This window comes from Stegodyphus dumicola, chromosome 11 (assembly GCF_044657685.1).
Source record: "Stegodyphus dumicola isolate Sdum_Otavi_A_Nest chromosome 11, ASM4465768v1".
Lineage (NCBI taxonomy): Eukaryota > Metazoa > Arthropoda > Arachnida > Araneae > Eresidae > Stegodyphus > Stegodyphus dumicola.
In genome coordinates this window covers 126,412,576-126,429,164 of record NC_140778.1, presented here as the reverse complement: position 1 = coordinate 126,429,164, position 16,589 = coordinate 126,412,576, and the positions used below count along the sequence as shown (strand labels likewise).

The 16,589-nt window shown below is 31.7% G+C and overlaps 1 protein-coding gene across 1 annotated transcript in view; it reads left to right on the top strand.

The window, feature by feature from the left end:
- bor (ATPase family AAA domain containing bor) overlaps positions 1 to 16,589 on the top strand; it is a 55,848-nt gene that overhangs the window by 26,384 nt on the left and 12,875 nt on the right. The window contains exons 6-9 of the mRNA XM_035350664.2: positions 3,259 to 3,328; positions 6,785 to 6,997; positions 11,838 to 11,963; positions 13,311 to 13,435. Coding sequence (XP_035206555.1) covers positions 3,259 to 3,328; positions 6,785 to 6,997; positions 11,838 to 11,963; positions 13,311 to 13,435 — 534 coding nt within the window. The remainder of the gene's footprint in view (positions 1 to 3,258; positions 3,329 to 6,784; positions 6,998 to 11,837; positions 11,964 to 13,310; positions 13,436 to 16,589) is intronic.

Genomic DNA, 16,589 nt, shown 5'->3' with positions numbered 1-16,589 from the left:
TATTTTCCTTTCCTATCTTGGCATTTGGATCTGCAGCCAGCACAATCCTAATATCATGTTTTGGGCTTGCAGAATACAATGGTGGACTTTTTCAAAAAAAGTATCTTTCTCATTCTTATCTTCAGTTGGTGCATGTATATTAATTAAATTAAAATTCAAGAATCTACTTCTCAGTCTGCCTCAGAATCGATAATAATATACCCAATCCTCTTACGAACAATGAAACCCGTGCCAAACATGTTTCCCAGGATCAAATTTACAAAATATACTGTAATTTCTGCCATCCTGAATTCTCTGTCCAGTCCATCTCATTTTTTGAAGTGCCATCAAGTTATTTTCATAATTATCCATTAATTTTATTAAAACAGAAAGTCTCTTGTTTCCATAAAATGAACGCAATTTCCAAGTTCCAAATTTCAGATCCGTAAAATCTGTTCCAAGTCATCTCCGCATAGACAGTCCGGAAAATTCCTTTGATTTCATAACAATAGGATTTTTACTATGTAAGGTTGTTAGCCTTATGTCCAACCCTAAACTGTAGAACCAGTCCCCCGATAAAATCCCCAGGGGCCCATCTATAATCCTGGACACTGTGTATCTATTTTTGTCACCTTTTACAACACTCATAGGCTACGTTGAGATTATCTTTCACTTCTAATCACCACACAGGTGTGTGTATTAAATCCAATTTTATTTTCATTATGTTTGAAAGTACTTTGATAAATTAAAGCTCTTTTTCTTGTACTCAAGATTTTCTCAGTATAGAAGTATAAGAAAATTGCAAAATGAAATTAGTCAAATAATATAAAATTTAAAATACTAAATTAAGATATTTTATGTCAGAATTATATTATAAATATTTGAATAACCTGATTGTGTAGAATGAATTTAAAATCGGTTTTGAGTTCTTTGGAAATCATGCTCCAAGAAACTTGGAGTTCTTCATATTTGAAGGCTGGAATCAGCATAACTGTATTTAGCGTAACACTTCAGATCCATTATTCAGTATAAAAATTTCATTATTTAGTGTGAAGTTACAACTGAATGTTGTATTTAGTGATACAGAAATTTAAATTGTCTTTGCTGCACACCTTATGGAACATGTATGTAAGGTGTGTGGTTGTTTGCAATTTTGGAGTGATAATATTGCTATTGTAATCTGAAAGATGTAGAAACTGAAAAAGCAGTTTATGTGTTTATTAGAGTTAAGAAGTAAACATATTGTGGAACCTGAACCACTTTCTTGTTCTTCAGTAGGGCAGAAAGGAAGATATGATGAATGTAGAAGACTGATAAAGCTGGTAAAACTTTACACAGTATAAATATGGGGCATAATGAACTAAATAATGTTAATTACTTCCAGTACAAATACACTACATTAGGACAATAAAAAAGTTCTTTGTTTCTTAGCTAAATTTTGCCTCAACAGAAAATATTACTAGAAATGTTTTTTATGACTGATGACACATCCTCTTGGCATGTAAAAGCATATTTTATCTTTTTATAGAGTTTCATAAATCTTTATGAAGCTCAGTTCCGTCTGTTTGGAATTATCTTCATCATCTTTCTTCTAACTGCTTGAAGACTCAAACTAAAACTAATCTAAAAACATCGAAGAGTTGTAAAGAAATAAATTAATAAAGACCAACATAAATATATAAACTTACTGTAACTTTCCACAATAATAACTGGAAAGTAAGTTAATAACGTAGATGTGGAATTGAGGGCCATGGGGAAGCATTACTGCATTATGTTACCAGATTTATAGTTCAAGCAAAAGGTAATTCAAATAATAAATAGCATTCTTTATGTCAAAATAATTTTTCAAACAATCTATGAAAGCAACACTATGCTGGGAATGTGATTTGCAAGTCATTAATGTGTTAAAATTTGGAAAATGAGAGATGTGGAAATAAATGATATTTATAATAGGGGACTGGAAAGTAATGTCGCTTTCTTACATTAAATTCACATGAATAAATTTTTAACATGTTTTTATTTTTAATCAATATTGTAATCACCCTCGTTATCAACAACCTTTTGCCATCTAGGGTGCAGATTTTCAATCCCCGGACCTATATAAATCAATTGTTTTTTGGGTAAAATATCTCAAGATTGCATTTTGAACATCATTCAAATTTTTTGGCACTAAGAAAATATTGTAGGGATCAGAATAAATGGAAATCCGAGTGTACGGTATCGGGCGAGTATGGTGGGTGATGCAGCACCTCCCATCCCAATTCATTCATTTTTTCCAGTGTTCATCTTGCACTGTCATGTTGCAGAATGATGCCTTTTCTATTGACACTCGCCGGATATTTTTCGATTAAAGGTTGGTTCACTCGATCCAATTGTTCACAATAAAGATCTGCATTAACAGTTTGTCTAGGTTTCAGCAATTCAAAATGAAAAATTCCGCCAAACACACAGAAGCGCCTTTTTGGGAAGTAAACCCTTTGTAACCCCTATTAAAACTGCCTTTTGCATTTTGGATTATCATATAGGACCCATTTTTTGTCTCCAGTAATCAAATGATCAAAAAACTGTTCTGTGTGGTGCCGTTGAAGCAATACGTTGCATGTGATGGATCGGTTGCTTTATTTTCTTCGGACAGATTATGGGGGACTCAAACACCTGCTTTGCTTATTTTTCCATTCTGCTTTAAATGTTCTTGGATGGTCGACCAAGGTTGGTTAAGACTGTTTGACATGGATTTGCTTCAACTTCACCCCCTTAGCATGATGTTGTCAACATGAAAGAAATGACATTACTTTCTGGTCCCCCTATTATACAACCCATCTGGAATCAAAATTGCTGATTTGCAAATTTACTTTTAAAAGAAATATATTTTTGTCTAAAACATGTATTTTTTAATTGAAAAATGGCAAAGCATATGAAAGATATCAGTGTGAAATTGGATGCATGTTTTAAAGAAACTGTATTGTATTTATGTTATGCATAGTGAAAAATCATGAAAACTAATGCAGCCAATATGTTTACCAGGCTTTAAAGCTCTGTTTGGTGGTCTTATTCTTTGAACCATTAGTGGGCATATCAGATATATGTAAAAGAATAGGATTTATAGTTTTATATGATTAAAGTAAGCTAATATTTTAAGAGGGAAACAAATTAAAGAGATCTTCAGTATTCAAAAAGAAACTTTTCTCCTTTTTTTTAATGCAATTCTTATTATCTTAAGGTACTTTCTGGATTGTGTAACTCAATGTATGGAACTTAATTGCATGCATTTAATTTTAGGACAGCTGGATCTATTTTAGGTTCTGGTTTCAATGCATTTATCAGTGATTGGAGCAAAGTCACAGCATCTGTAAGCTACTATTTTCTCTATTTGAATAGGTATATTTTGTTTGGTACTTTCTGATTATCCACATTTTCCTCCTGAAAAATTGCCAACCATCAGTGCTTTAATTTTCACCAAGTTAAGATGCAAAAGACAACAATCATTTTCAAAAATGGCAACACACTACAGTAACCAATTAACAAAATAAAAAGTGTCTCTCTCTCTCTCTCTCTCTCTTTTTTTTTTTTTTTTTAAATTTAACTCTTCTTGTGTACACAGCGTTCTGTTCTAGCTTCAAAAACATGAGAGAATTATACAAATTTGGAATCACAAACAAACTTTGATCCATAAAATTCAATTGCTTAAGAAGTACGACTGCATGGAATGCAAATTTTTGCATTCGCTGTTGTTGAACAAAATGTCGTATTTCTGACATAATGCAACACATTCTTTTTCAGCAGCTGGCAAACTCGACAGTCCCATTGTGATGCCTTAGAAGGGATGGGAATGTACTCAAATGCAACAAGAACAATGCTAAGTGGAAAAATGGCTGTTGAATTTGAAGACAGAATTGAATGCATACCTAAGTTGTTTACGTAAATACTTTTTTTTTTTTTTTTGATGTTATAAGTTGCATATTTTGCCAGCAAACCTTATGAATATTTTAGGGGTACAGATAATCAGAAAGAACCTTCTATCTTTTATTTTTGTATATGTTGTTAAGTCTTTTTTTTTTTTTGTTTTTTTTTTTTTTTTTTGTTGTTGTTGTTGTTGTTGTTGTTGGAAAGTAATGAAGAATTATCTCTCTCTCTCTATATATATATATATGTTCCTTGCATTTCCGAAAAATAGTGGCCTCTAAAGCCACCAAATTTTGAACACATATAGTCCACCTGAATATGTGCACTTTGAGATCTGAATTTTGTATTTCAGATTTGTTCTTTATTTATTTTACATTTTGTGGGAGTTTAATGAATTCTTGATTAACAAACACGACAGTTAAAAAGCAATGTATTGCTACTCTGTAGAGCGTAAGATATTTATGTTTTAAATTTAATCGGAAAACTCAACGATTTGAAAGAAATGTGTTGCCACTGCCCAAAATAAAATATTTTCATATTTCATGAACCAGTTTGGGCGAAGCATAAGGTATTTTTATTTCAAACTTTGTCTGTCTGTTATTGATTAACAAAATAAATGATTTAAAATATATTAAATTTATCAATATAAATTACTAGCTGAACCTGTAAAATTAAACTACCTGGACTCTTTAAAATCATTATATATATCTTTTTTTATGACTATTTCAGGTAGCCGTAGAAAAGCGTTTTTATTAAAGGTGTAATTAAATTTTATTAAACATCTGCTCTGTGGCAGGCATCAAGTGATTGGTAGAGGTATTCCACTTGATCTGATTATTAATTTTATTTTCAAATTAATCTGAGAATGATAGTGCTGTATCTTCATATCCTTGCTAGGATTTTGTATTGAAGTGAGACATAATTAGTTTAAGTTTTCTGTACCAGTTCTAGAATGTAAAGATAAAAAAACTCATGATTTCTGTAAAAAAAATCCTAATTTCTTAAAATGTTTTTCTAGATTGCAGTATTAAAGTTCAACTAACTACTTGTGTTGTGTTGTAATATAAATAACTTACACTGGACTGTAATTGATAGTAACATAGCAGATTACAGTAAGCGTAAACTGTAATCTTCTGCACTTTTGTGAATTAAAAAGATTTTATATATTGGAATCTTTAAATTGCTGAAACAGAAGTATCAAGGCTATATATCTGAACTATTTATAAACCTTTTCCTATAGTGTTAGGATGCTTTATTTGAACAAGGGTTTCGATCGGGATCCCCCCTTTTTTTTCTTTCCTTGCAGTCTAGTCATTTTAGTATTTGAATAGTTATCAGAACATAGTTTTTTTTTCATACTATAAAATACATTTTTCATATTCAGCTACTGATAAAAAGTAAGTAGAACATAGGATAACTGTAAACATTTTTTTTTTTTTTTTTTTACTTTAAATGCTTAAATTTTTGAATTTTTTTTTTTTTATTTGAAGCTAGGTTCAGAATGTCCTTTGTGTTACATCTGTAAAAATAATATGTGCTTTAACCCTTTCACAGCAATTGTCTCACATGTGTGATAGCAAGAAATACAGTCATTTCCCGGCGGGCACTTTGGCCTGCCAGGGTGTTTTCTCATTCACCTCCTAGCCATTCACACATTTGTGCCAGTGTCTTAGAACTTTTAAAAATTATAACTTTTGCCACAAAATGGCATTGCATGTTCATAGGATAGATTCGTGTAGATTTGACTTTCTACTCAAAATGCCTTTATTTTTTTCTTTACTTTGGGGCATCTTTTAGGGTTACCAGGGGATATTCTGTTATGCTTTGCATTGCCTTTGTATGTATTTCGCTTTCTCCCCTTTTTATTTTGGAAAGCCTTGACTCCAGTTTATTATGGAGAGAAAGGACCATGTATCAGAGAAAAGATATACTGGCATAGTAAATGAACCAATTAATGACATGGTTGAGAGTGATGATTCATTTTCTAAAGTGATTTTTCTAATGATTCTGATACGAGCATTTTTCAGAAATTGAGCTGTCTGCGTGCCTGCCTTCCACTTCCCATGAAAGATTTTGTTGCTTCTTCATGTGAATAGTCTTTCTTGTATTTCTTTTTAATTAATTTTGAAGTTTCTAAATGTGTTTTGTCAATTAAAACTTCAGATGAATTTGAATAGCTCATTCTAAAATTATTTTTAATGTAAGCAGTTTTTTAATATATTTTTAAGTAAAAAAAAAAAACTATTAAATTCTAATTTTAACGTATATGATAGTTTAAGTAATAATCTAAAACAGTAAATTATGACGTAAAAAACAGTAAAAAAATTATGACGTTATAACTTAGCCTTTTTTTTTTAAATTAGGCTTACTGACACAAAACCACCCTGCCCTGTGGGAGCATTCCTTTCAACTCTCCTCCATCCTGAGAGGAACGCATTAAACATATGTGTGCTGTTGAAAAAAAATGTTTAAATGAAATGTAAAGTTATGTAAAATATGATAATATGTGTGATAGGAAAAGCATATTTGTAATTGCTGAATATTAATTTTAGTATAGTTATTAAAATTTTTGTTCTTAGGAAACAATTATTTATTGCATACAAACTTTACTTTTGTGTTTAATTATTTTCGAGCAATCATAATTAATATTAAACTTTGAACAAAAATTTTAAATTCATTTTTGTAAAAATATTGTTCTCTTTTGAACAAAAATTTTAAATTCATTTTTGTAAAAATATTGTTCTCTATACTTGAGTACCCTTGAACTGGTAATAAAAATTTCATATTTCAGCATCAAGAAATTAATTTAGGTTTAGAAACCTAAGTAAGCCATTTTGTTTAAATTCTGATTTTATTACAATAATGTTAACTATTTTTTTTTTTAATGTTTTATTATATTTAGGTTGCTGGGTTGACAATGCTTGCACTTGGTTATTATTCTGTGAAACAAGGAACAGGAGTAGTAGCTAGGTATGTGGAAGCTCATCTAGGGAAACCAACTTTAGTAAAAGAAACTTCTCGTCTTACTCTTGCTGAAGCCTTCAAGCATCCAATAAAGACACAGAAAAGGTTAATGAGTAAACCTAAAGATGTCTTGCAAGGTGTGATTCTCAGTGTAAGTGGAGTTATCATAGAATTTGAGAACTGCACCTAAATGTAGAAGATAATTATATTATATAGTGTATGTGTAATTGTTTGTTTCAGTTGTTCTTTAATATGAGGAATATATATATATATGAAAAATAAAGTACTTATTTGTGAATGATTAATAGCTATTTCTGTAATATTCTTTAATATGTAAGCTACAAGTACAGGATGGGCCAAATAAGACCTACCTATGTTAAACACAAATAACTTTTCTATTTTTTGATATAATTATTTTTTACTTTTTGTAGGTTATAATTGAATTCTTGGAAATTTATTATGGAACCGTACAGTACAAAACAACGCGTTAAAATTATCGAATTTTTTCTATTCTTGTCAACGATCAATTGTTATGATGCAGCGTAAATGTCAGCAATATTTTAATTCAAGTGTACTGTTTGGCGCAGTGTTATGACCAATAGAGTTATCGATCGGCCTATATTTCTTCGAGAATGAGGAGTCGAAAACGATTTCTGGAGCTTCTTACAAAACAATGATTGAAAACTTTTTGCGGCCAATGGCGGAGTAGAATCCTTTTTTTTTTATGGGGATATTTAAAAGACAAATATGTTAATATACCAGAGACTATTAAAATATAATATACTAGCTGAAGCAGAATATTCGAGACAAAATACTGAGCCTTTAACCAGAAACATTACGCAGTGTAATGGAAAACGCGTTAAAAAGAGCCAATCTCTGTATCAAGAAAAATGGTGGGCATTTGTCTGATGTCCATATTTCGTACATAATTTCCATAAAATATATTTAATGTATAAAAAATCAATCAAAATAAATGATTATTACAAGAGTTATTAGTTTTTAATATTAACCCTTTGACGCGGTCGCTCCTTGAAATCACCAATTTTCGAATTTTTTTCTCCTCTTCCTTCTGAAATTTTTGAGTGAAAATCTATTGATTACTGATATTTTACCTCTAAATAACACAAAATGACTACACAATCATACATGTTTTAGGTCTTAGTACTTCAAATCGGATGCCTTTTAAAATTTGTTTTCTGTGAGACAAAATAACTTCCCTTTATTAATTTAAATAACTTAAAATTTCAAAAGTTATTCATTGCACATCATGATTTCTATCATAAACAATAAAAAATAGCAGTAATTAAACTGCATATATATAAAAAAAAAAACCCTCTATATGTATGGCATCTGCTTTATGGTTTCAGGGCGCGACTACTGCCCCTCTAGAGCATTGTGTCACAATGCTCTAGAGGCTCGGTGGTCGCACCTTGAAACGACTGCTCTTCACAATGGCGTTTGCTTGCTTCTCAAATAGGGATGTTTATTTTTACCCGAATATAAATAAGGAGTTTTGAAATCACAGAGTTATTTTATTACTAAACAGTACATGCACCTGCCCAGTAAAAAGGTCTTTCTTTTCCAGAGACTTTTCTCTGACCTCAACACACTTGCTCTCCAAGCTAGATTTTATAAATTATTTCCTGTGGTTTAAATTTAATGTAAATATACTTTGCTGTAAATCAAAAATAGAAATTGCGTAAAGTTTTATTTAAATTAAAAATACTTTCTGAATATTTTGAGACGAAATACGAATAAAATAAGTATGAATGGGAAACGAATGATCCGTACCAAAGCCCCCTCCCGCATTAACAAAAAAAAAAAAAAAAAGAAAGAAAGAAAGAAATTTCATGTGTCAGATGAAAAGAAACTAAATAACGCTGGACATATACCAGAGAAATTTAGATCCAATCAGTGTACATTTTGTAGCACAAGGAAGAAACATCATAGAAGAAGATGCATGTGCGAAATGTGCAATGTGGGTCTATGCATGTACCAACATCCTTATTATGTAGGTACTTATACTTTCACTGCTATAGAAAAATTACATCAATGTTTATTTTTTAATTTCTTCTGACGATTTAGTTCATAAAATAATGTAAAAAATATATATATTATGCAATTCTTACATGCATTTTTTTTTTAAATTCGTAAATTTCGCCATTTATTGGAAACATGCACGGAAAAAGGTAAGTTTTTTCTCCTACTACCTAGGTAAGTTTCAAAGTCCTAGACGCTGGGTGGTTTCACAGTGCGACCACCACCCACAAAACAATAGGCAAGAGTAGATTTTTTTTAAATTCATATATTATTTGTCTCTAGGTTCATAATATTCAATTTCTAGAGTTTTTAGTTAAAAAAATTATAAAAATAATATTGTGCACGTCAAAGGGTTAGTAGGTCTTCTTTGGCCCATCCTGTATAAGAACTTTGATTATTGTAAGAAAATCTGATGTCTTCCTGTGAGTGAACCACAATTTTTATTTTTATGTTACTGGAAAATAATTTCTGCATAGAATTAAATTGCTCATATTTATTATATAGTCATTCTCGTTGGTTTTCATCTTCTTTGAAAAGAGTAATCTAAATTATAAGCAGACTGTTAGCTGTTTTAAATTGATTGAAATTAGTAATTTAAGTCACAGTTTTAAACAATGGGTTCTTACAGAAAATCATCAATTACAATAAAAATTTTACTTATTCGAAAATTGCGTATTTTATGTTGCACATTACCTGGTAAAATGGAAAAGCTATATAATTTTTACATGATAGAATTGAATGGTTCTAGAGTTCAGTTTGGCGAACAATAAGTTAAAATCAATTTATGACTTGAAGAAAAATTTCTGAAACTTGTACTGTTATCCAAATCTCTACTAGGAAATTATTATTATTAATATTTTATTTTTGAATTAAAAATAAGAATTAAATGTGATGAATGTGTATATAGGTTTTCAGGTAATTTTTCATCTGCATTGTTCGACTCTGTACATTTTGCCATCAGTTTCAGTCACCATGAAGGGTTGAGTATCAATTTAATGATATTAATTAAGCTTGTGGCAGTAGCTTTAGTAATAGATTAATATAACTAAAATTGCTGTTAATTAACAGGCTTAAAAAAATAAATTTTTATAAAATTTATTTGAAAAAGTCAGTTTAAAATTAAAAATAAAGCAATTATAAATGCAAAAAGATTAAAAGGTTTCAGATTTGAAGGGTCACTCAAAAGGGTTTAATAGGGATTGTTTTGCTATTACTGAGTTTCCAGTCTACCAGTCTGCTGTTAAATTCATTCTTAGTAACCGTCTCCCTTTCTTTTCTTTTTTTCTTTATTCTTAAGCATAAATTTCTTTGCGCTTGTGTCGTATACAATTCAACAGCAAAGTTACAAAAATTTTAAAAGCTGCAGAGCAGTATATATTTAGAACTCCCGATTCAGCATTAAACTTTGGCATTCATTTTTCTGTAAATCAATTGTTCAGTTTTCTTACTAATATGTCTTTATGGAACTTTTTTTTCTTTTTATTATTAACATTTTGTGTGTTTACTTTATTTCTTAAATACCAGGCTCTCGCCCCTTATGAAACATAAAATTCGATTCAACAGCAAAATCATAAAATATTTAAAAAGAATTTCCAATAGATGGTCTTGTCTGCAAAAGATAATTTTTTTTTCTGTACAGTATAGCCAGTGCTCACTTTGAAATCGTTTAGTTTGCTAATGAAAAATTTATTAAAGTTTTACAAAATATTAAATAGATTATAAAACAAATTCAAAGTTCAGACTTCCAGGTGCCCATGTTTGAGAGGAGGATTACGTTATTCAAAATGTGATGCCTCTATTTATAATTAATTTTTTATAGTGTGAGAAACACACGTACATTCATCCAGATTTTTCATTATTTAATTTCTCTAAATATAATGCAGAGTGATAATATTTGGTCGCAAAAATTTGTAAAGTGAGGCATTGTTTATTGTGATTCAACGCAAAAACCATTTAAGATTAATATCTCATTTGGGACTAACATCCCTTTTGAGCTAATAAAAAAGACCTGATTTAAATGAGTCAAATATCTTGATTTAATTAATGTTAAAAAAATATTATTTTTATACAATTTAGTGAAAAAAAAAACAATGGTAGTGAGGATATTATAGAAAAGCTTTATTTTCTGTATTTGTTGCTGTCTATATATAATATGTTACTGTTTCAATAACTTTTAAAAGTTTGCTTTCTTGTGTTAAACTCATTGAATGTATTTTCATTTGGTTTGGCAATCCTGCGTTAAATACTGATAATATAACTTACGTTTGGCAGTCCCACATTACAAAATTCATAGCTGTTCTTGTGTTTTTTAATTAATAATAGTGCTTAATAAAATGAATCCACTATTTTTAATTTTAAAATAACTTTTGTATTAATTAATATATTTTTAATGGGAAATACATGAAGCAGATAAAGCTGTGTGTAACTGATATTATTTGTCTGAGGAATGAAAAGAATTTAAGCTTTATTAAGATGAGGTTATCATTTACAAATTCTAGAGTGACATGTATCATTTCAAGTTTCATGCATTTGCATTTGAATATTTAATATTGTGTTACATAAATTATGTGCTGAAAATTAAATATTGAGGTTTAGCCATCTATGCTGTACCTTTTCTTGTTGGTGACTTAAAAACAGTAGACTAACCAGTCTGGGTAATATCTGTATGAAAGCCTCTGAAAGGCATCTTTATGAGTTTGGAAAGAGGGTCAGTTTGAATGCCTGGCAAGCACTGAGCCACGTTTATTTATGAATGTGCACTAAGCTTTCAGAACTAAATTGTGTAAAGTGAGGAAATAATTAGAATAGCCTTTACAATTAATGAAAAAATGTAGCTGTGACACTGCTTATCTGTATGTGCATTTGACTTTTTTCATTCAATAGTTTAATAATCATTTCTAATTGAAAACTAAGATAGAAAAATATCACTTTTCCATCCATTTAATTTTTAGCCCACATTAGAAGAAAGGCTGAGTAAAATTACAATAGCTACCAGAAATACTAGGAAGAACAATGGAATGTACAGAAATATGCTCTTGTATGGTCCGCCTGGAACTGGAAAGACATTATTTGTCAAGGTAAGAAGTAATTTGTGTTATTTTTAAACATTCAGGTGCATATCCACTGTAAATTTATTATTTATGTCTCTGAAATAGAAGATTTATTTCACATTTAAAAGTTTTCATTTTACATTTAATTTACCCAAATTAATTTAGAATATTTTGGAGCACATGGAATTGGGCTTGTGTTTTAAAATGTTTATACAGTCAAAAGTCGTTAATTCGGACACCCATAATCCGGAATGATCTATAATCCGGACCTCAAAGCTAAAATCTTTCTGCGCATGCGTCGCATTGACGCATGCGCATAGGCGTTTTACTCGTGCGCGCAAGACATTTATCACTGCGCATATGCGTCTGCGCAAGTGCAGAATACGTTTTCGCGTGCACGTTTAATATATAACGGACGGTATAAGCTAAAATTATCTAATTATCTATTTCAATTAATGTTGATGATTGCGTTGTTCTTTAATCTTCGAATTGGATCCGGCTTATTATTTTTTGCAGACTGTAAGAGCAATTTTCTAAAAGTAAGCTTGAACTTTCGATTATGTCAAATAGAATTTCTGATGCTGGAGCTCCCAAAGGATCTAGAAAACGAAAGTATGTTTCGATGTCCATCAAACAAAAAACGAATTGCTACAAAAAATGGATAAAGGCATATTCTTTGTTTATCTAACCGTTCGGAAATCTGTTTATCAATTTCACGCTGCTCTGCGCAGGGGGGGGGACGTCGCGGCGCGCAATGAACTGGAAGTTGATTTGTCAACACTATCGTTATCTTCAGGGCAGATGTTTTTATTTTATTCGGCTTATAATTCCTTACTAAATGTAGTATTTAATTTCGGTGTACTCCGTCTTTGATATGATTTAAATCAAATTCCTCGTCATTATAAATATCACGAATACAAATCAAATAGTTTTCTGGTTGCAATTTTCTAATTTCGGCTATGCGTAAGGTATGCTTTACGCATCCGCGCGTTGAAAGAAATGTTTAATAAAGTAAACAAATAAATATTAGGCTTCTTTTTTGGTAAATTTTGATACCCTTTAGATCATAATTGCTCATTATTTTATAAATTACGGTTTCATATTTTTAATTTTATAATTTCTGCATGCCATCTTACCAGATTTAAACTGATGATCTATAATCCGGAAAAATCGATAATCCGGAATCGAAGTCCCGACGAGTCCAGATTAAAGACTTTTGACTGTATTTTACTGGCTTGTTTATTATTTATTATTGTGATGAACAATATTTGTTTAATTCTCTGCATTTTTGAAAAGTTACTTTTTTGTTCTTTGTGATTTTTGTTGTTATTTGTAAATATTTCTGGTAGATTTTGTATGTATTTGTTTTTTTAGAGGTTAGCTCAGCACTGTGGTATGAATTACGCAATTTTGAGTGGTGGTGATGTGGTTGCAATGGGCAGGGAAGGAGTTAATGCTATCAATAAAGTTTTTGATTGGGCTAATAGCTCTAGGAGGGGGTAAGTTTCAAATTGTATTTATATTAGAATTAAGGATATTATACACTATTGTATTTTTACTTCCTTGTACAAAGTAAAGGAAGTATTGTAATCATGAAAAATATTGGGTGTCATATGTCTGCAGAAATATTTATTTTGACCCTTCCCAAATCCATTGGGGCAATTTTAATTTAAAAAAAAAAAAATTTATTGTATTTATTTATTGCATGGCATCTGCACATACATACAGAATAAAGGACACTTTGTTCCAAAATGTATTTTTGGGCGGGGTGACCTCTGTATGTGAGGCACGGTGGTGCAGTGGCTAGCGCATCGCGCAGCAGCACCACAGGTCCGGGGTTCGAAACCCGGGCTGGGCAAGGTCGACTCAGCCTTTCATTCCTTGGGTCGATAAAATGAGTACCAAGTTTGCTTGGGGACTAAACACTGGAGGGGGGGCCTGTGACAAGCTGACCACTTGTTCAGGGCATATGCTTATGCACCCCAGGCCCCACGGTTAAGAAAGCAGATTTTGAGGCACTGCATGCCTTGGCCCATTAGGGCTGTTTGCGCCACTGAGTTTAGTTTTTAGACCTCTGTATGTACATATGTATGAATGTATATTGCATAACTCAAAAATGATTAGTCATAGAGCGTTGAAAGTTTGTATTTGGGATTGCTGTATCATCTTATTGTGCACCTCCCTTTTCTATTGCAGTTCGTACTACTAAATGTACAGTGGATGGACAAAAATATCGAAACACCTTGTGAAATGCATGTTTGAAAAGAAAGATTGATTTTAAGAAATATGTAGGTTGCGCTGGCGTTTTTGACTACTGACGCCACCTATACAACTTCGTAAATGTGCTAAACAGTTCAGTTGTTGTCGGAGTACTGTTATGTGAGGTTGTCATTGCATTATGTCAGAGTTAACAGACTTCGAACGTGGGCAAATTGTTGGAGCACGTATGGTAGTTGCTTCCGTAAGCAAGGTAGCCGAGGTGTTTAGTGTTTCAAGAGGTACTGTATCGAAGATTTATTCCGCATATTTGAAAAGCGGAAAAACATCATCTGCTAAATCACAGCGCGGACGAAAGTGTGTCCTGAGTGATCGTGACAGACGATCATCAAGGGCAGTTGTGACAAAAAATAAGAAGACCACAACTGCAAAAGTTACTGCTGAAATGAATGTTGTGTTACCGAACCCTGTGAACCCTATGAGTACCAAAACAATTAGAAGGGAGCTTCATAAACAGGGAATTGCTAGCCGTGCTGCAATTGAGAAGCCACTCACCAGTGATGCTAATGCCTGTAACAGGAAAAGGTGGTGTTTAAGTCATAAAGCCTGGACTACAGAGCAGTGGAAGCGAGTAATATGGTCTGACGAGTCTTCTTTCACATTGTTTCCCACTTCTGGCTGAGTTTACGTTTGGAGAACGCCATCTCAAGCCTATAATACAGACTGCTTGTTGCCAAGAGTGAAATATGGCGGGGGTTCTGTTATGGTTTGGGCAGCCATATCGTGGTTCTCTGCTAGCCCCATGATAACTGTGTCAGGGCACATGACTGCCAAGACATTTTGGCCGATCAAGTTCATCCTATGGTACAAACTTTGTTCCCCGATGGTGATGGTGTCTTCCAAGACGACAAAACCCCTGTTCACACAGCTCACATTGTCCAGGACTGGTTTTCTGAGCACGAGGATGAGTTGTCCCATCTACCCTGGCCACCACAGTCACCAGACCTGAATATTATCGAACCTTTGTGGTCTACATTGGAACGGAAAGTGCGTTCTCGTTATCCACCGCCAACATCGTTATCTGAACTTGCCACCTTTTTGCAAGAAGAATGGTATAATATTCCCTTGGCAAACATACAGGAACTGTATTTATTTATCCATTCCGAGAAGACTGCAAGCTGTTTTGGATGCCAACGGGTTTCCTACACCATATTAAGCAAAGAAACATGTTTTTTTAAAGATGTTTCCGTATTTTTGTTCAACCCCTGTATATATACACCTATGTGTTACTCGGCTTTAAAAGTCTGTACCCTGCCTTTATATTCGTAATTGTTGGTTGCAGTAATGTACTTCCAGTTACAGCAGTGTGTTAAATGACAAAAATATTTCTGTTTCAGCGATGTCGAATTTAAGAAAAAAGTAATAATAGTTTAGACAAATAATGAAATTAATGCAATCTCCTGGTTCTTGTACTTATATTTGGAAAAGTTTTTTACTTGTTATAAAAAAGTAAAATTCTAAGAAGTTTAGCTTCAGTATAACAAAAACTGACTGGGAGGTTTAATATCAAAATTTGCAATTTTTACTGTCATTTTCAACTTGCCTTGAGAGCTTGATTAATTAAGTTTAGTTTGATAATGTAAGTGTAGTTAAAAATGGGTATAAATTAATAAAGCTGTACAAGGAAGTCATGTGGTCTCTACATCAGGTGTTTTTACTTGCATTTAGTCTGATTTTTATATATTTTTGTAATCGGTGAATTATATACATAAGAATTTACTGTTGCTAAGATGGAGGAGAACAGATTGGCTATGCAAATAAATGAAGCAATTACAATCAATCTAGCGGAAATTGCAGGATATGTAATTTGTACTGAGTTTCACTGTTTATAGAAATCATGAGATGAGTAATCGGAGGGCTAAGAATGGCAATAAATTATTTGGTACTTTCTCAGTTTTATGACTTCTGGTTTTTAAACACATTCAGCAATGAATTGTCAACAACAGTCCTTAAGTTAATTACTTTAATTGGGTAAAATTAAGTGCATGTGCTGTTGTTTAGCCTTTGCAGTATAAACTTTTAGTTACATACGAAAAAAAAAAAAAAAAAAGATTTAAAATTAATTTTAAGATATGTATTTGAGATGATTACTGCTTTGTGCGACATTGTTTATTTTGCAATGTAATATCAATAAATCGTGTTATATTCACAATTATTTATTATTCTTATGCTTGAGAGTTTGACTGATAATGATCATTTACCTAGTTTTATAACTTCTCGTGTGCTTTGCTATCATAAACTTAAACTGTACCTTAGAAGACTGTTTAGGTAATAAACCCTAAGTCTGAAAGTATGAAGAAGGATGTAAAGAACCATTTATTAACTCAATTGAAAGTTCACAAATGACACTGACTCATGCTTATAAAAACTCAAAAG